Source organism: Pan troglodytes, chromosome 7 (genome assembly GCF_028858775.2).
Source record: "Pan troglodytes isolate AG18354 chromosome 7, NHGRI_mPanTro3-v2.0_pri, whole genome shotgun sequence".
Taxonomy (NCBI): Eukaryota; Metazoa; Chordata; class Mammalia; order Primates; family Hominidae; genus Pan; species Pan troglodytes.
In genome coordinates, this window is record NC_072405.2 from 114,131,116 (window position 1) to 114,151,369 (window position 20,254).

General features: G+C 34.1%; 1 protein-coding gene across 49 annotated transcripts in view; it reads left to right on the forward strand.

The window, feature by feature from the left end:
• The window catches only part of RIMS2 (regulating synaptic membrane exocytosis 2), a 729,498-nt gene that overhangs the window by 374,846 nt on the left and 334,398 nt on the right, over positions 1–20,254 (forward strand). For 34 of the 49 annotated variants that reach the window (XM_063816523.1, XM_063816526.1, XM_063816527.1 and 31 more), the window contains 5 exons: positions 11,868–12,076; positions 13,601–13,720; positions 17,035–17,134; positions 17,953–18,076; positions 19,976–20,022. In XM_063816523.1, coding sequence (XP_063672593.1) covers positions 11,868–12,076; positions 13,601–13,720; positions 17,035–17,134; positions 17,953–18,076; positions 19,976–20,022 — 600 coding nt within the window. Of the gene's footprint in view, positions 1–11,678; positions 11,747–11,867; positions 12,077–13,600; positions 13,721–17,034; positions 17,135–17,952; positions 18,077–19,975; positions 20,023–20,254 lie in introns of all 49 variants that reach the window. The other 15 variants (XM_063816532.1, XM_001157376.5, XM_024345468.3 and 12 more) reach the window with 2 other exon arrangements.

Below are 20,254 nucleotides of genomic sequence, written 5' to 3' on the forward strand. Positions count from 1 at the left end.
AGTTTATAGTAGTCCACTGTCATTTTTTAGGATGTATCAATGCACTGTTTTTTTAGAGGGCAGACTGTTGAATTAAAAAAAGGAATATAATGTAGGCCATCACCTTTGTGCCCTTATTTTTTATGTAATTTTCACCAGTGGGAGATGGAATTTTCAGAGGCTTAGGCTTGACTTTCCCCATTATGGTAGTTCTTTTTGTTTGTTTTTATTTTTTTATTATTATTATACTTTAAGTTCTAGGGTACGTGTGCACAATGTGCAGGTTTGTTACATATGTATACATGTGCCATGTTGGTGTGCTGCATCCATTAACTCGTCATTTACATTAGGTATATCTCCTAATGCTATCCCTCCCCACTCCCCCCACCCCACAACAGGCCCCAGTGTGTGATGTTCCCCTTCCTGTCCAAGTGTTCTCATTCTTCATTTCCTACCTATGAGTGAGAACATGCAGGGTTTGGTTTCTTATCCTTGTGATAGTTTGCTGAGAATGGTGGTTTCCAGCTTCATCCATGTCCCTACAAAGGACATGAACTCATCCTTTTTTATGGCTGCATAGTATTCCATGGTGTATATGTGCCACATTTTCTTAAACCAGTCTATCATTGTTGGACATTTGGGTTGGTTCCAACTCTTTGCTATTGTGAATAATGCCGCAATAAACATACGTGTGCATGTGTCTTTATAGCAGCATGATTTATAGTCCTTTGGGTATATACCCAGTAATGGGATGTCTGGGTCAAATGGTATTTCTAGTTCTAGATCCCTGAGGAATCGCCACACTGTCTTCCACAATGGTTGAACTAGTTTACAGTCCCACCAACAGTGTAAAAGTGTCCCTATTTCTCCACATCCTCTCCAGCACCTGTTGTTTCCTGACTTTTTAAATGATCGCCATTCTAACTGGCATGAGATGGTATCTCATTGTGGTTTTGATTTGCATTTCTCTGATGGCCAGTGATAATGAGCATTTTTTCATGTGTCTGTTGGTTGCATAAATGTCTTCTTTTGAAAAGTGTCTTTTCATATCCTTTGCCCACTTGTTGATGGGGTGGTTTTTTTCTTGTAAATTTGTTTGAGTTCTTTGTAGATTCTGGATATTAGCCCTTTGTCGTATGGGTAGATTGCAAAAATTTTCTCCCATTCTGTAGGTTGCCTGTTCACTCTGATGGTAGTTTCTTTTACTGTGCAGAAGCTCTTTAGTTTAATTAGATCCTATTTGTCAATTTTGGCTTTTGTTGCCATTGCTTTTGGTGTTTTAGACATGACGTCCTTGCCCATGCCTATGTCCTGAATGGTATTACCTAGGTTTTCTTCTAGGGTTTTTATGGTTTTAGGTCTAACATTTAAGTCTTTAATCCATCTTGAATTAATTTTTGTATAAGGTGTAAGGAAGGGATCCAGTTTCAGCTTTCTACCTATGGCTAGCAAGTTTTCCCAGCACCATTTGTTAAATAGGGAATCCTTTCCACATTTCTTGTTTTTGTCAGGTTTATCAAAGATCAGATAGTTGTAGATGTGTGGTATTATTTCTGAGGGCTCTGTTCTGTTCCATTGGTCTATATCTCTGTTTTGGTACCAGTACCATGCTGTTTTAGTTACTGTATCCTTGTAGTATAGTTTGAACTCAGGTAGCCATATCCAGCCAAACTAAGCTTCATAAGTGAAGGAGAAATAAAATCCCTTACAGACAAGCAAATGCTGAGAGATTTTGTTTGTTCGTTTGAGATAGAGTCTCACTCTTGTCTCCCAGACTGGAGTGCAATGGTGTGATCTCAGCTCACTACAGTCTCCACCTCCTGGGTTCAAGCGATTCTCCTGCCTCAGCCTCCTGAGTAGCTGGGATTACAAGTGCCCACCACCACGCCCAGCTAATTTTTGTATTTTTAGTAAAGACAGGATTTCACCGTGTTGGCCAGGCCATTATAGTAGTTCTTAATTCCACAGGCCAAGGAACTAATGTAGGGGTTATTCTGAATACCAAGTATGTCTATATGGAGACTGCTATAAATACCACTAAATGGAATCTGTGGAATTATTGAGCCCACCATGGGCCAGACTTGGGCCAGGACTCAATTTATTACTTATTTTCTATATAACCCCAATTTAAAAGTGGGGTTATGATGATACTAGGATTCTCAGTGTCACTGTCAACTAGGTTCATTGTGTCCAATAGTTCTTAAAATGTGTGGGTTATTTCCTTTCCTGTGTTTACTGTTACCTGAGAAAATAGCTGAATTCACTTTCCATGATGTTAGAGTTCTTCCTCCTGGCAACTCATCCTTTCTTTCAGTCACAGGATTCCATGTCTGAAAACTGGTTTAGATCCAGAAACTATGCAAGGAGTTTTGTCTTGTTATTGGGGTGGTTTCCCTTAGCCTCCTGATCATCCATAATTTTTGTTTTGATTATATAGATTGGGCATATCTTCATTAGTTGACCATCTGTCTTGCCCCCAGGGACGCTGTGCTCAATGATCTTCTCCTTAGCAATGTGTATCCATACTCTGTGGCTACCACTCCTACCTTGACACTCATTATAATAATGGCATACTCACTATGTATTTGATTGCTAATAGCTGTCGCCTGGCCTCTATTTCAGGCTCCTCTTTATCTGATTGTTTTTGGGGAGCCCAGATAAGTAACAACATCTCTTACTGTCAGCCCTATCAGTAAGAGGAAAGCCAACACTGGTATTCTCAATGATGCTGGTGTCTGCCTCAGCAGTGTGTTTCTTATTTCTTTAGCAAATGGAGGGGCATCTGAATCCTCAGATTCAGAGGGTTCAGGGGATCTAGTTTTAGGAATTTCAAGTACATGCAGCTAAGATGTCCCCATTCCATGCCTCAGGTTTCCCTACTTTCAGAAATCTGCCCTTAGTGTGGCAAACTTGCTGACATTGAGAATTTTACTTTCTTTAGAGCATTGTTACCTTTATAATTAACACTTGGGCTTGATACTTAGCTGTTTATGCCCACTAGTTGCAGGAAATGAGACTATATGCTTCCAAAGAAATCTATATACATATTTAAATTATATATTTTACTTGTCTATCTTTCTAGAATGTGAATTTCTTAAGCTCCTATTTGTACCTGTGGAACCTAGAACAGTTTCAAATTGTGTAATTATTAAGATGAATTCTAATATATGCCATATATACAATCATTTCATCAATTACATGTTTTTAAAGAGGAATATGTTGGTAATACCAAAAGAGCAAGATTTTAAAAAATAAGCTAATTATGGATAATGTTTATCATCCTATTTCAAATTCTACTGTACTTTAGCCAGCCATGCTTTTGTATTGGAGCTTAAGACTTGGTCTAAGCACATGGGGCCTCTAGATCTACTGACATTTTGATTTGGTTCCTATTCTAAAATCTACTGCTTTCAGAGCTGGCAGTGAATTAAGAGCAAATTACCAGACACTTAGCAGCTTAAAACAACAACACATGTTTATTATCTCACAGTTTCTGTTGGTTAGGAGTCTTAGCATGGCTAAGCTAGGTTTCCTACAGCTACAATCAAGTTGTCATCTGTGCTGCATTTCTATCTGGACACTTGATGCAGGGAAGAATCTGATTCCAAGTTTAATAAGATTGTTGGCAGAATTTATTTCCTTTTGACAAGAAGCTGCCATCAGCTCCCCCACATCTCCTAAAGGCTGTTAGTAGTTCCTAGAAGGTATCCACAGTTCCTAAAGGCTGCCTGCATTTCCTTTGTAACATGTGCTTTACATCATGGCTGCTTACTTCGTTAAGCCAGCAAAGAGAGTATCTAAAACAAGCTGACTAGCAAGGCAAAGTCTTACGAAACTTAACAGTGTCATGGGAGTAAGATCCCATCACCTTGCCATCCCCCTACCTTGTTTATGAGCAAGTCACAGGTCATATGACTTGTGACTCATATACAAAGCCATGAATACCATGAGGTGGGGATTATGGGCTACAATCAGTCCTCTGCACAGTGTCCAACAGTTTTCTCTGAAGCAACTCCATGGAACATAGTTTGCAAACCATTGCCTTACATAATATACCCTATATATGACCTTTTTAAGTTGGACTTTGTGTTTAATAGTTTACTAGAACATTTTCTTTGGAATGGGAAAGACTTAAGACTTATTATCAGTTTTAGTGACTATCTTATGAGAGGAAATGACCCTCCAGGAAGGCTTCATCAATATGTCTCAAAATATAGTTCCTGGGACACTTGTCCTCTGAGAAAGCTTCTGTGTTTCAATTAAGTTTGTGGAAACAATGTATTATATAATCCTCTTAGTGAAGCATATTGTCGTTATTATTTGAAAAAAGTCCTACACTCAAGAAACCTATTTAATTGTACTTAAATTAGAGTTTTCCAAAGTAATTTGATTAGAGAACTTTTAAATTACTCAATGCCCTTTAACATTTTGCAGAACCAGTATTCCATGCAATACACATTGGGAAATGCCACATATATAACTTGACAAGTTGAAAAGGAGGACAGAATACCAAGAAGAGAAATAAAAAACATAAAAGAGTCATAGTTAAATGTTCCCTACCTAATTAGAATGAAAGTTAATATTTGTTTTTAAATGATGATGAGATCATGAACTTGGTATGACTACACTTTGCAAAGAGCTTTCATGACTATCTTATTTAAAACTCTCAGCAATCTGTTAGATATCACAACTAATTTTTTTCAAAACAGATGAGAAAATGAGGCCCATGACTTGTACAAGTCATAAAATTGATAAGGGGTGAAGTCAGTATATTAGTATAGGTTTTCTAGCTTCAACTATAAAACTCTTTCTGTTACAACATGTTATTACTTTATAAACATGATGAAGTTGAAAATGAGGTTGTTGAAGAATGCCTTTATGTACTATGTGATTTAATTTTTAAGTATTTATTAACCCAAAGTAATGAAAAACAATGATATAAAATAGTTAATGAACTATTGTCTTAATGTAATGACTGTATGAAAAAATGTTGTAAATAGAATATATGAACATTTTTTTCTCTGTGTATAGAACACACATACACACATAATTAGGTTAGTTTGTATTTTACAATAGAAGTAAGTGAAGGGGAAATTTTAGTCAAAGGTTCAAATTTTTAGATTATTTTTTGTCAGGTCCTCATATTTAAGTATGTTTAACTTGTGTTAATAGAATAACTGAATACCAGAGTTAGACAGGATTTAGTGTGCTTCTTGTGTAACTTCCTATCTGAAGCATTGACCCTTCTCTACATCATGCTGACAAGTGATACTCTAGCCTTTTCTTTGAACACCTGTTGTGATGGGGTGGTGACAGTCTATGAAGGCAGCAAAACATTTAGATTTTTACTTTGAAGTATTTATAGATTTGTAGGAAGTTGGAAAGATAGTTCAGTGAGATCCTATATATGCTTCACCGAGTTTCCTCAGTGGTTATATCTTGCTTAGCTATAATTAAGAAACTAATACTGGAACAGTGTTTTTATAGTTCTAGGACATCTTATCACATATATGGATTCATATAACCACCACTTCTATAAAGATGAAGAACTACTGTATTACCACAAAGATTGTTCTTACGCTTCCTCTTTCTAATGACATCCTACTCCTTCTCCACCATCCCTGATGTCTGCCAACCACTAATTTGTACTTTATGTCTATATTTTTATCATTTAGAGAATGATATATGAATGAAATCATACAGTATGTGACATTTTGAGTTTTTTTCCAATTCATATAATGCCCTTGAGGTCTATCCATGTTGTGTGTATAGTTTTTTCCTTTTTATTATAAGTAGCATTCCATGGTATAGATATACCACAGCTATTAATGGATATTTTGGTTGTTTCCACTTTTTGCCTGTTATAAATGAAGATATCTTCTTTGGTGAAATTTCTGTTTATATAAAGCATTCAGCCTTTTATCATTAAGTATGATCTTAGCTGTTGGATTTTTATTGTTGTTCTATGTTAGTTTGAGCCAGTTCCCCTCGATTATTTTTTTAGAGTTTTTAAAAACCATGAATGCATTTTCTACATCAGCACTCAATGGATAAGATCATGTAATTATTTTCCTTTAACTTTTTAATATGTGGATCACACTGATTTTCAAATATTCAACCAGTCTTGCATTCCAGGAATAAACTTCATTTGGTCATAGTGTATAATTCTTTTTACATATCACTGAATTCTCTTTGCTAATATTTTGTTAAGGATTTCTATGTTTATAATCATGAGCAATATTGGTCTACAGCTCATTTATAGTTTGTCATTTTCTTTTTTGTTTTCTGTTTGTCCCTTCTATTGTTCATTTTGTTGTTTTCTTTTCCTTGCCTTCCTACAGGTTATTTGAACATTTTTTTTAAACATTTTGTGAATTGTGTTTTGATTGAGCTAGAATGTTTAAGTGTATTTCTTTTTGTAGGTTTTTTTGTGTGGTTGCTTTGGGTAATATATTACATGTACACAACTTATCACCTTGTATTGGTGCTGACGTTTAACTAGACTGGAATGTAGAAACCTTAAGTCATTTAAATTCCTTTATTTTCTCCCTTATCTCATAATGGACTTGTCTTAAATATTTTCTTTATATATGTTGAAAACCACATCAGACAATGTATGTTCTGCACTTTAAATATCAAAAACATAATTTAGAAAACTCAAGAGGAGAAGAAAACCCGTATTTCTGTTTAGTATCTTTATTTCTTCTTGATACTTTCAGATTCCTTCTTTTTTTGTTTCTCTTTTGTTTCAAGAACTTCCTTTAGTTATTTTTTTAGGATAGATCTGCTGGTGACAGATTGTCTTTGTTTTCTTTTGCCTGAGAATGTATTTCTCATTCATTTCTGAGAGATAATTTCATCATATTTAGAATTCAGGTTGACATTTCTCTTATTTTAGCAATTGAAAAATATTGTGCCACTTCCTTCTGGCCTCTAAGGTTTCTGATGAGGGGTTGGCTATCATTTGAATTGTTTTTCCCCTTTAAGTAAGGTGTTGCTTTTTTCTTGGAGCTTTTAAGATATTTCATTTTTAGTTTTAGTTTGATTATGGTGTATCTTGTAACAGATATCTTTGGGTATTGTTTGTATAGGGTTTTACATAGTTTCTTCAATCTGTAGGCTTATATCTTTGGCCAAATTTGGGAAATTTTCAGTCTTTATTTCTTTGAATACTTTTTTTTTTAAGCCCATTCACTTTCTTTTCTCCTGGACTTACAATGATATGAGTGTTAGACTTTTTGCTATAGTTTCTTAGGCCCTTGAGGCTCCGTTCATTTTCTTTTCTTTTTTTTTTTTTCTGTAGTCTGTTTTCTGTCTGTTTTTCAGATTGGGTCATTTTTATTGTTCCATCTTCAAGTTCATTGAGTCATTCCTCTGTCCTCTCCATTCTGTGGTTGAGCCCATCAATTTGCTTTTTGTATTTCAGTTATTTTTTAGTTCTAAAATTTCCATTTGGTTCTTTATGTGCTTTCTAGTTCTTGTTCTAGACTGGAAAGCCCAATAATACATTTTTGTACTGTTACTAAAGAAAGATATTTTATTATCTTAGTTCTGTACTATTAAGCTGCAAAAAATAAGAATATCCAGTGGAAACTATTATTAGGTCTATAATAATAGTCTTAATAGTTTTTAGGACTATTTTCTATATGAATTACCATTATCTTATTCTTACAGGGACACTAATTTTACTTATTCAACAAGTGTTTAGTTAGTACTTATACACGACAGTTTTTTGTTTTGTTTTGTTTTGTTTTTGTTTTTGTTTTTGGAGATGAAGTCTCGTTCTGTTGTTGCCCAGGCTGGAGTGCAATGGCACTGTCTCAGCTTACTGCAACCTCCGCCTTCCGGGTTCAAATGATTCTCTTGCCTCAGCCTCCCAAGTAGCTGGGATTGGGAGCTACATGCCACCATGCCCAGCTAGTTTTCGTATTTTTATTAGAGACAGAGTTTCATCAGGTTGGCCAGGCTGGTCTCAAACTCCTGACCTCAGGTGATCCATGCGCCTCGGCCTCACTAAGTGCTGGGATTACAGGCGTGAGCCACTGCACCCAGCCTATATGACAGGTTTTTTTGTCAATCAGATGTTTTTGCTTTAGTTTCAAATGGTTAAACAGCTTATGGTTTTTTATTTTCAGAGAAAAAGAATTACATTTCTGCCTTTTTGGTAGGTTGCAAGCACAGAGGGAGAAGAGAAATTTTGAGCTGAATTTTCTTACTGTCACATAAACCAGTTAAGAATTTTTATTTACACGCTTCAGGCTTCATACTGTTTTATCTCTAGTGCACAGATTTGTCAATGCTTTGTTATGGGACAATACTGTATTTTGAAAGGGCTACAGGTTTTCTGAGACATAGATACACTTAGCTTTTTGGGTAGCCATCCAGGCATGGGCATTAAGTATCCCATGTACTGGTCATCTCCATATACTCCAGTGTGTTTTACCAATATTGTAATTATTTGTGCCATGAAAAAGCTTGGGAAGCACTTCCCTAGCCCACAGAAAGAATGGGGTTCTTTCTACAAATTGCATATTGTGTGTGTTAGGTAATAAAGCCTATTCTCTTTTATAAATTAGTTTCTTAAAAGAATTGCCTCCAGTAATTCTGAAACATCTGACCATAATCATCTGGAAGGCTTGTTAAAATATAGACTGCTGTGCCCACCAACAGTTTCTGATTCATTAAGTCTAGGGTGGCACCCAAGAATTTACATTTCTAACATGTTCCCAGGTGTTGCTGATGATGCTATTTTGAGGACTGCAATTTGAGAACCATTCATTTACACACAACTTTTTCTACTTTTTTACTTCCCTTGGTTCTTCAGTTTCTTCAACCTGATTTTAATTTTCATCATTCTATCCAATTGTTCTTCCTGACATCTTTTCTAATCTTCATGATTGCCAAATCCAATGCATATTTTTCACCTCCTCATCTTATTTGATACGTAAAAATCATTCAGTATAGTTGATTTCTTCTTTGTTTTAGGAAACTCTATTTGATTTGTAGACCTCCCTCTGTCTCCCTCCTTCCTTCCTTTTTTTTCTCTGCATGCTGTTTCTGAATCTTTTCTCTTTTTTGTTTTTTCTCAAATTAAACCCTAAATGTTAGAATTCAGTTTGGATTCTCTTCATACCTTATTTTACCCTCTATTTCTAAATGATCTCACGTACTCCTGTCTATATGTTAATTATTGCCAATTTATGTCTCCAGATCAAAACTTTGAATTTTTTGTTTTTTTATTTTTATTTTTATTTTTATTTTTTATGGTTTTTTTTGAGACGGAGTCGCTCTGTCGCCCAGGCTGGAGTGCAGTGGCACACTCCCGGCTCACTGCAAGTTCCGCCTCCCGGGTTCACGCTATTCTCCTGCCTCAGCCTCCTGAATAGCTGGGACTACATGCACCCGCCACCATGCCCGGCTAATTTTTTGTATTTTTTTTAGTAGAGACGGGGTTTCACCGTGTTAGCCAGGATGGTCTCGATCTCCTGACCTCGTGATCCGCCCGCCTCGGCCTCCCAAAGTGCTGGGATTACAGGCGTAAGCCACCGCGCCCGGCCTTTGTTTTGTTTCTTGAGACAGTCTCGCTCTGTCTCCAGGCTGGAGTGCAGTGGCGCAATCTCAGCTCACTGCAACCTCCGCCTCCCGGGTTCAAGAAATCCTCCTGCCTCAGCCTCCCGAATAGCTTGGACTACAGGCGTGCACCACCATGCCCAGCTAATTTTTTGTATTTTTAGTAGAGATGGGACTTTACCATGTTGGCCAGGATGATCTCCATCTCTTGACCTCGTGATCCGTCTGCATCAGCCTCCCAAAGTGTTGCAATTACAGGCGTGAGCCACCATGCCTGGCCAAAACTTTAAGTTTTATTACACCTTGACCAGATTCCTTCTTATATGTCCACTAGGTTCAAATAATATATCAAAAATCAACCACCATATTTAATACATTCTCAGATGTACATTTTTATCATTTTATATCCTGAAAGTTATGAATCCTATAGTCAATGGCATCATATATTTTATGAAATAGAGTAATTCCCTGTTACCCTTCCCTAACAAGAAGTGCTCTTCCTCCAGTCTTCTCCATCTCATAAATTTTTTCTTCCATTCAGTTATTAATGCCAGAAACCGGGGAGTTAACCTTGACTCTTTAGTCTTTCTTAACACTGTTATTTCTACTTCAAAAACATCTCTCAATCCCTCTTTTCTTACCATGTCTATTGCTATTATCTTTATTCAAGCCATAATTACCTTTCCTAAGGGTTATTGTAAATGTCTTTTAACTTTTGGTGTCATACAACCTAGTCTCTATATAGTACTTATATTCATCCTTTTTAAAATGTTAATCAGATTATGTCACCATTTCACTTAAAATCCTTCAGTGTTTGAAATTTAAAATCTTTAATATGAAATAGAAAGACCTACCTAAGTTGTTCTGTGCTGCCTTACCAGTTTCATTTAATACTATATTCTTCTTCATTCTTTTTGTTTCAGAAACCATGGTGTTCCTTCAGTTCTTTTATAGCACCATGTCACATCTTTCAGTTCTCATCTTAAACATTACTTGAGGGGTGTTTGCTGACCCCAAAGTCTAAATTAGATCTTATTGTATTCTTTCGTAGTGTCTTGTATTTTTCTATATGACACTGATGATCTGTTTCTCTATCCCTACTCTGTTGTAAGCATATTTCATTGTTTTACCCTTTCAAGTAGAGCTTAGCACAATACATACCAAATGGAAGGTGTTCAGTAAGTATTTTTAGAAAAATAAAATTATAAATAGAATTTTAAAAGATATATGTACATATATAGACTAAAAAATTTAAGATAAAAAATATTTTATATTTTGAAATAGTGAGCAAATAAGCATGTAAGTTTGGGAAATGGTGGATATATATTCTTAGTTGCCAATTACATAAATTGTCTGACAAAATTTTTTGTAATTTACTTATTATAAGAATGTGATTTCTGAAAAATGTGGAAAAAGTTATTTCAAAATATTAAGTGATTCATGATGTTTAAGTAAAGTTTATTTTTACTAATAGATATTGAATGAACCTGTTTTATAATTTTCATACAAATTAATCTTTTGTGAAAACAATTTTTTTAACGATACAAATTTCTTAGGAGGTTTTAGCATGATGAAGAATATCATACTGCATTTCAGAATGACTTTTAATTATTTGGCTTTTTAAAATACTGGCTATTGCAAACCAATGTAAACTTTTTAAATGTCCCTTAATCTTTGGAGAACAAACTCGTGTCTTTAGACCAGCATAGGAGTAAAAAAAAATATGGCATGAATAACAGTCATAGCTAATAGTCTTTTTCAGCATATACATTTTTTGTTTCTATTTCTGTTTATTATTTCTGTTTATTATTAGCTTTTTCTCTTTTTGCAGGACTTTTGTAGGATCTGTCCAGAGATATAAACTTTATATTATACTTTCTATAAATTTTACTTTTTGAATATTAGCTTTCTTTTGGCATATATATAGCACTCACCATATATATATATATATATATATATATATATATATATATATATATATATATATATATATATATATATATGGTGAGTGCTACAGACAAAGTTCTTGAGACCAGACAGGATCACACAGTTTAAAATGTTTATAATGTCTCTGTCTGTCCCTTTTTTCACCATCTCCTTTACTGCACTCTTTTGTCTGACTCTCACAGGAGACATGGATTACAACTGGTTGGATCATACGTCTTGGCATAGCAGTGAGGCATCCCCAATGTCTTTGGTGAGACATGTGGAGCCTTACTATTTAATTTTCGTTATCATTTCACTTTTCCTTTTTTATTTACACCTTTGCATGTTTCTTTTTTGTATCTTTTTTTTTTTTTTTTATCCCATACCTGTAGGGGACAGTCAAAAGGGAAAAAGAAAAACTAGTGAGCAGGCAGTTTTGTCGGACTCTAACACCAGGTCTGAGAGACAAAAGGAAATGATGTACTTTGGTGGCCACTCTTTGGAAGAGGATTTGGAATGGTCTGAACCTCAGATTAAGGACTCTGGGGTAGATACGTGTAGTAGCACAACCCTTAACGAGGAGCATAGCCATAGTGATAAGGTACTGAGATTGTGGAGCCTGCCTTTTAACCTGCTCATTTGGTCTTCGTTTGCTCTCTGTCACTCATTAAAACAGAACATAATAAAAGGACAGGGCATCTCAAGGGTCACTGTAGCATTTCTTAAGGTGCAGAAAAGAAAAACAAAACCAAACTAAACAAACAACAAACCAAAAAGAACCTCTTGCTTGCTTTGCTGTTTTTATTGTTTGACGGCATACCAAAAAATAAGTATATGAAAATAAAACTTAGGAACAAAGGAATGTTTTGTCTTTTGTCGCATGAGAGAACTTTGTAATGTTATTAAAAACCACAAATAATAAATAAGTTTTGGATTGGCTTATTTGATTGTTTGCATATATTTTCCTTGGGATGAAAATTAAATTATTAATAGTTTGAATCCCAGGCAAAAGGGAGATAATTGGGTCTGTTTGCACAGAAAAAGTTGTTTTTCTTTTTTCCCTTTCACTGTCATTTTGGTCTTTTGTTTTATTGTCATAGCATTTTAATGTGGTATTAATTAGTATTAGAGCCCTTGCCATCTGCTTTGATATTTATCATTGTTGCTCTTAGGATAGTAGGACTTTTGATATCTTTTTACAATATAGATGTAATTGACTGGAACTTGTGTTTTGCCTGCTAAATTTTGCATGAAGATATGCCTGTTACTTTTTGATAACTGTGAAACTATGATTACACAAATCATTTACTTTCCTTACTTAGAATATCATTCATAAAAGAATACTGTCATTATTTACAGAGGCCTTGGTTCAGCCCTGAGAAAGAAAGAATAATGTTTTCAAGGTTATTTAACAATGGATATCATTGAATTATCTAGTAAAGGTAATTTACTAAATAGATCAAAGACCTGAAAGAATCATGAAAGAACCTCTGAGAAATGAGAACTGTAATCTATTCTCACCTGTAGATGAAGCCTATTTCTCCCATGCAGATTCAACTGGGAATTTATTGGGGCTTGTGTACACTTTATTATTTTAATCTAGAAACCTATGCAAAAAAGCCCTCATCATAGGCTCAAATGTAATGTTTTAATATGATTTGACTTTTAAATTTTTACTGTAATACAGGCTTTCAAAATCTTCCAAAAGTGTTTGAAGGGGAAATTTTCATTTTTAAATGAATTCACTTGCATAGAATTTCAATGCATCTTTTCTGCCCGTGAATTTTTATTTTTCAGCATGTAGATAATTAGAGTTGCATGCATTTTCAAAATTTCTCAGATTTTGTAGAGCTATATAACTTCAGTATTGTGTTAGAGAACTGTAAGAATTGGAAGTAATTGGATTTTGAAAAAAAACTTTGAGATTATATTGAGGTTATAAGCATAATATAGTACACCCTTATGATCAGTGCTTTGAAATGAAAGCTGGTTTGTGTAATCATAACACTGAAATTCTGAAGTTTAGAGAGGTCGTACAATCAGAGATCATTTGTCATAAAGCGATAAATAAAATCATTTATTTATTTTTTATTTATTTATTTTGTTTGTTGATGCAAAATGTCAGCACCCTGTAACCTGGCAACCATCTAAAGATGGAGATCATTTAATTGGTCGCATTTTATTGAATAAGCGTCTAAAAGATGGAAGTGTACCTCGAGATTCAGGAGCAATGCTTGGCTTGAAGGTATGTAATAAAATGTATGAGGTTTTGGCTCTATACTCTTACAGATTTACCAGAAAAGCAAAGGATAACTCTTTCAACCTGTACCAATTTAGTAGTGTATTTTTCCATTTTCAATAGTTTGTGAAGATTCGCACTCACTATCTAAAACATTTCATTTTCCCACTATTATTTAAGAAGTTGCCATAATTCCACAGTAATACTTGTATATATATAAATTTGGAAGACATTAAAAGTAACCTCATTAAGATCTACTTGAATCTTAAATACAGTGGTCGAATGTATTTTAATTATACAGTTTATTCTTTAAGTCAAAATCTATGTTTATATTTTATTAAAGTGATAGTTTTTTAATAATTACTGAAAATGAAAACGGGAATGTAATATGTATATATATGTATATTACATATGTGTATATATATAATTTTGTATAAATGCTGTAAAATGTGTGTGTGTGTATGTGTATGTGCGTATGTGCACTTAAGAGAGAGTACTGTTTGAATTCTAAAAACAAATAATTATGCTGGGAGATTAAATACAAATATTGATTTATGTTTTACAGTAAAATACCAGAAAATTATTTGGTAAATACATTAAATAGAGCTTTGTTTGGTTTTTGTGCATCTAGTATAACCAATTAAAACCTGAAATGAATAAAAAATATGCTGGGTGTCATGGTTCATGCCTGTAATCACAACACTTTGGAAGGCCCAGGTGGGAAAATTGCTTTAGACCGGGAGTTTGAGACCGACCTAGACAACATAGTGAAGTCCTGTCTCTAGCAAACTTTTTTTTGGTTTTTTTTTTTTGAGATGGAGTCTCGCTGTATGTCCCAGGCTGGAGTGCAGTGGCATGATCTCGGGTCACTGCAACCTTCGCCTCTTGGATTCAAGCGATTCTCCTGCCTCAGCCTCCCAAGTAGCTGTGACTATAGGCGCGCACCACCATACTCAGCTATTTTTTTTTTTTTTTTTGTATTTTTAGTAGAGACGGGGTTTCACCATGTTGGCCAGGATGATCTTGATCTCTTGACCTTGTGATCCGCCCACCATGACCTCCCAGCACGCTGGGATTACAGGCGTGAGCCACTGCGCTCAGCCCAAAAAATTTTAAATTAGTTGGACATAGCAGCACATGCCTGGAGTCCTAGCTACTGAGGAGGCTGAGGCAGGAGGATTGCCAGGAGTTCGAGGTTACAGTGGGCTGTGATCACACCACTGAATTCCAGCCTGGGCAACAGAGTGAGACTCTGTCTCTCTCTAAAAAAAGTAAATGTTTTAGAGCTAAGCCATTCCTATAAAAATTGTCCTGTAGAATATAAGAGATATTAGGAAACTTTGGATGTAGGCGGAATTGGGCTGTGTATTAGGTCTTTCTTGCATTGCTGTAAAGAAATACCTGACTGGGTAATTTATAAAGAAAAGAGGTTTAATCAGCTCATAGTTCTGCAGGCTTTAAAGGAAGCATGATGCCAACATCTGCTTGGCTTCTGGGGAGGCCTCAGGAAGCTTACAATTATGGTCAAAGGTGAAGGGAGAGTACGCATGTCACATGGCAAAAGCAGGAGCAAGAGAGAGTGAGAGTGGGAAGCAAGGTGCCACATAGGTTTAAATGACCAGATCTTGCAAGAACTCACTATCACAAAGACAGCACCAAGCCACAAGGGATCTGCCCCATGATCCAAACACCTCTCCTCAGGTTCTACCTCCAGCAATGGGGATTACAATTCAACATGAGATTTGCGCAGGGACAAACATCCAAACTATATCAGACTACTAACATTTATTGTGTGGCATCCATGTGCTTGCACTCAACCTGAGCATTTTATATCTGTTATCCTAGAACACTCACAATAGATGAGAAATAGGCCCAGAAAGGTGTTTAACTTACCCATGGTCACAAGATGGTGACGATGGTGGGATTTAAATTCAGATTTGACCATTTCCAGGGACAGTGAGATGTGCCTATAGTCCCAGCTACTTGGAAGGCTAAGGCAGGAGGATTGCTTGAGCCCAGGGTTTCAAGTCCAGCCTGAGCAAAATAGTGAGACCCTTTGTCTTAAAAACAATTTTTTTAATCCAGATATGCCTATTATAGTGTTAAAATAAAGGTTAGGAAGTCTTGGCTTCAATTCCAAATACAGGAGTTACTAGTTATGTGAAACCGGACAAATAAACTTCTCTTAGCTTTAGATTTCTTACCTGTTCAATGAGGATAATTGAATTGTTGTAATATGATTAAATAAATCAACATACAAACATTTAGTAAAGTGTCTGGCAAGCTTTAAGATATCAATAATCATTATAGCCAGTATAATTAATTATTATTAATGTTTGTTAAGCCAAAAAGTTTTTAAATATTTACTTAAGGATATAAGTCAATAAGAGCTATACATATAATTTTCAGAATCAAACATAGGACTAATTAGTTTATTAACTGAATTGAAGCTATGTTCAAGTCACTGTAATTATGGAAAAAATGCATGGAATAAGATACACCCCGTGATTTTTGAATTCAAATAACTTTCACTCTATTTAGGAGAGAAAAACCAATTCATTTCAGTCAGTGAGTTGCTATTATTTGCTTCACTTGCCATCAAATTGAGATATTGACTGAATGGCAGTTGATTAGAATCAAAGCATTAATTTTGTAAGATATGCAAGTATACATATGACTCCACAGCAGGTATACATATGACTCCACAGCATTATTCCTAACATTTTTATTCATTTTCTAAAAGTTATATTTTAATAGAAACATAAAAATGAAAAATTGGGATTCAGATGGTCTGAATTTTATATTACTTCTGATGCGATTACGTAAATTTTGTAATTTTTTTCAAGAAAGATCCATCATCATTAAGCACATTATCAGTGTTTCTAAAAGATTATCAATGAAAATTTGGTGGTATATCCTAATTATAGTAAAAGAAACAAAAATTTTGTATTAAAGTATTTACATCTATAACTAGAAATGTTTATATAATTAATGATACTGTAAAATGTTTTTGTAAATGACAAAAGAAAGAATTCCTGAATAAGGACAAAAATTACCAATTGTTATGTTGTTTCTAAGTTATGCAACATTTCAGCAAATTATGGATTAAATGGCAAAACAGTTGGAATATGTGAAAAAGACCTAGCTCTTAGGGCATGTGCTAACCTAATAGAGACAATAAATTATTTAAGAAATCATTTTCTGTACATTAAATTAGCGTTTTAGGTGTTGCAAATTGTTCTAGGTATTTTTTTACCTGAATCTTCAACCATGCTCATTTTAACAATATTCCCATGTTAATACTTTCCTCTTTTAAACAGGTTGTAGGAGGAAAGATGACTGAATCAGGTCGGCTTTGTGCATTTATTACTAAAGTAAAAAAAGGAAGTTTAGCTGATACTGTAGGACATCTTAGACCAGGTAGGGTTTTACCTTTGATTATTTACATTTAAACCATTCAACTTTAGTAGTTATGAGTTATTTTCATTTATTTAGAAGTGATTTGACAATAACAAAGAGCTCATTTAACTTAGATATAAATCTCTATTCATTAATGGAAAGGCAAAACTATTATTTCTTGAGTCATAGTAGATAAAAATCATTTTTATTTGACTTTATCTTACTTTTTTCTGATTGGTGTTCTAATCTGTATCTAATATTAACCTATTTTGTTTCCCCTAAGACCTTTTTCTTTTGAGAAAATTCCAACATAGTTTAGAATACACTTTATGGATAAAGGCATATTTCCTACCGTGTGTGTCACCCCTTATCTCTTTGTTAATGGATACTGTTGGAGAAATCCTTGAGTACCTTAAAGAGGATTTGATAATATACTAATTATTAAGGTTTTTACAAGAGAATTTAGATACTGGAAACCCTTTACAAAAAAACAAGGTGCTCAGTTGCACATATATTGAGAAACCTGGAGTATAGAGTCATAAAATCTTTAAGGAGGCAACTGATTTTGATAGTTGCTTAGAATTCGAATTTCTATTAAGAAATCCCATAGAGAAAATGTTCACATAATTTTTTCCTCTGATCATTGTCCTTTCCTGTGAAATATACTAATCACCATGGTCATCAAATTTTGTGTCACTGGAACTGTTGTTCTCAGTATGTTTCGTATTGTATAATGGTTATTTTATCCTATGGAGTTTATTGAAGTTTAAGATGCTCTTAAGTATAATTTGTCAGATCAAATTTTCTGTAAAGATTATTATTACTGACACACACTATAGGTGATGAAGTATTAGAATGGAATGGAAGACTACTGCAAGGAGCCACATTTGAGGAAGTGTACAACATCATTCTAGAATCCAAACCTGAACCACAAGTAGAACTTGTAGTTTCAAGGCCTATTGGGTAAGTTGGTTTCAGTATTTTATATGTGTGTGAAGTTGAATACTGTTAAACAATATGTAATGTGCCATTTAATAATTTCTGATTGCTTTATGGAAATGAATTATTTTGTAGACAATAACTTTTTCTCTTTCCTTAACAAAAGCACCACACCAAAAATAATGATATCTCTTTATCTGATCATATAGATGGTAGAATATATAGTTAATTACAAAAGAAGAAGAAATATCTAGGCGTTTATTCATTTTGTTGTAACACTTTAGAAGGTGGTTATAGGATATAGTAGGGGAAGGAGACTATAAATCATCTATAGTCTATAAATTTTACATTTTTCAAAATAGAGATTTCAACATAGGAAAGAAAGGGCCAAAGGACATACAATTCCTACATAGAGGTAATAGTTTATGGAAAAACATGAAATCTTTTTTAACAAGGTAGACAAACAGACCAAAAATAAGCAAACACCAAAGTACTCTTTGGCTTTGTAATTTATACCTCTGTTTTATAATGCCTATGCATTAAATATAATGCCTATAAATTAAAATTGACAGTTTCCAAACATTAGCAATAAATATTAAAGAGGCAAGTGAATTACATTACATGCCAAGGTAAAATATATACCTATATCAGAGTAAAAGCAACAGAAAAATACTACTGTTAGTGAATTATTACATGCAGATTTGGGGTAAGAGCATTCTAGGGTGAAGCCTACAGAAATCCTTTGTTGTAGAATGGTAATGTCCAGTTTTAATTCATTTAGGAAATGATGGGCCTGTATTATTTTTATCTCTTTTTTAAAAATGCTGAAGAAAACGACTTAGGGTGGTAGCTTAGTTTTATTAAAATGTTCCTTTTAAAGTATTAAATCTGGCACTTGAAATTGTATTCATTTTTTATTTTGTCCTTTCATAGTTTTGTATTATGGTAAAACTGCAGTGCATAAGATTTGGGTATTGATCAAATATATTTCTTGGTATTAAAGGATCTTCAAGTCATATTTTTGTTTAATATTTTAAAGAATTTATAGTCCTTTATGTAATTTACTGAATGAATGTAACCATTAATATTTACCCCTTGTGTCAAATCTCAAATAAAAAGATACACTTACTTTTGGTATAAATATAGTTGCAAGGTAATGTTGAGATTCCCCATAAGAAACATGTTTGCCTTTTTCTCAATGATGTTACTACATTTTAAAAGTTTCCGGTGGCTCAAGCCTGTAATCCCAGCACTTTGGGAGGGCGAGGCGGAAGGATCACTTGAAGTCAGGAGTTCAAAACCAGCCTGGCCAACATGGTGAAACCTCGTCTCTGCTAAAAATACAAAAATTAGGTTGAGGCAGGAGAATTGCTTGAACCCAGAAAGTGGAGGTTGCAGTGAGCTGAGATCGCGGCACTGCACTCCAGCCTGGTGACAGAGTGAGACTCCATCTTAAAAAAATAAAAATAAATAAAATAAAATGAGTTTTAATCACAATATGAATATCTTACTTTTTATTTTGGTGATATTTTATTTGCACTTTAATGTTATTGATTTAGAATAGCAGGTAAAACCAAAGAGCAGAATAGAATAAAAATGTATCTGTAAAACTTACCTTGTTGAATGCAAATTTTTTGTAATGGGTAATTGTGTAGTGAGGCACATAGAAAATAAAGTCTGTTTTTAAAAGTATGCTATGGATGCATGTGAATTTTAATTCCTTTTAAATAGTTGGGGTTAGCCCAGGATAATTTTATTAGCAATAAGTACTAAGGCTTGTTTGTTTCTTATTTATATAATGCCACTATTATACACAGTTTTCTTCATTTTACACTCTCCTATTAATAGGTTGATAATAATAAAAAATATGAGTTGCATTAATTGTTGAAACAGTTTCTTTCTTTTTTTTTTTAATCATTTCAGAGATATACCGCGAATACCTGATAGCACACATGCACAACTGGAGTCCAGTAAGTTTTATTTATGCTGGAAGAAAACGTTATTTATAATTGCATTCATCAGAGATCAGATGAAGTATTTAACTAGTAATGTGAAGTAAGAAATATGATAACCTTGTTATCAAGTCTGTAAGCATATAAAGATGGAAAATTTAGTATTATTTCATGTCACTGTGGGAAAAAATACAAAAATGTAGAATATTTTAAGTTTTTTTTAAACATGTCTTATTACAGATTTTTAGAT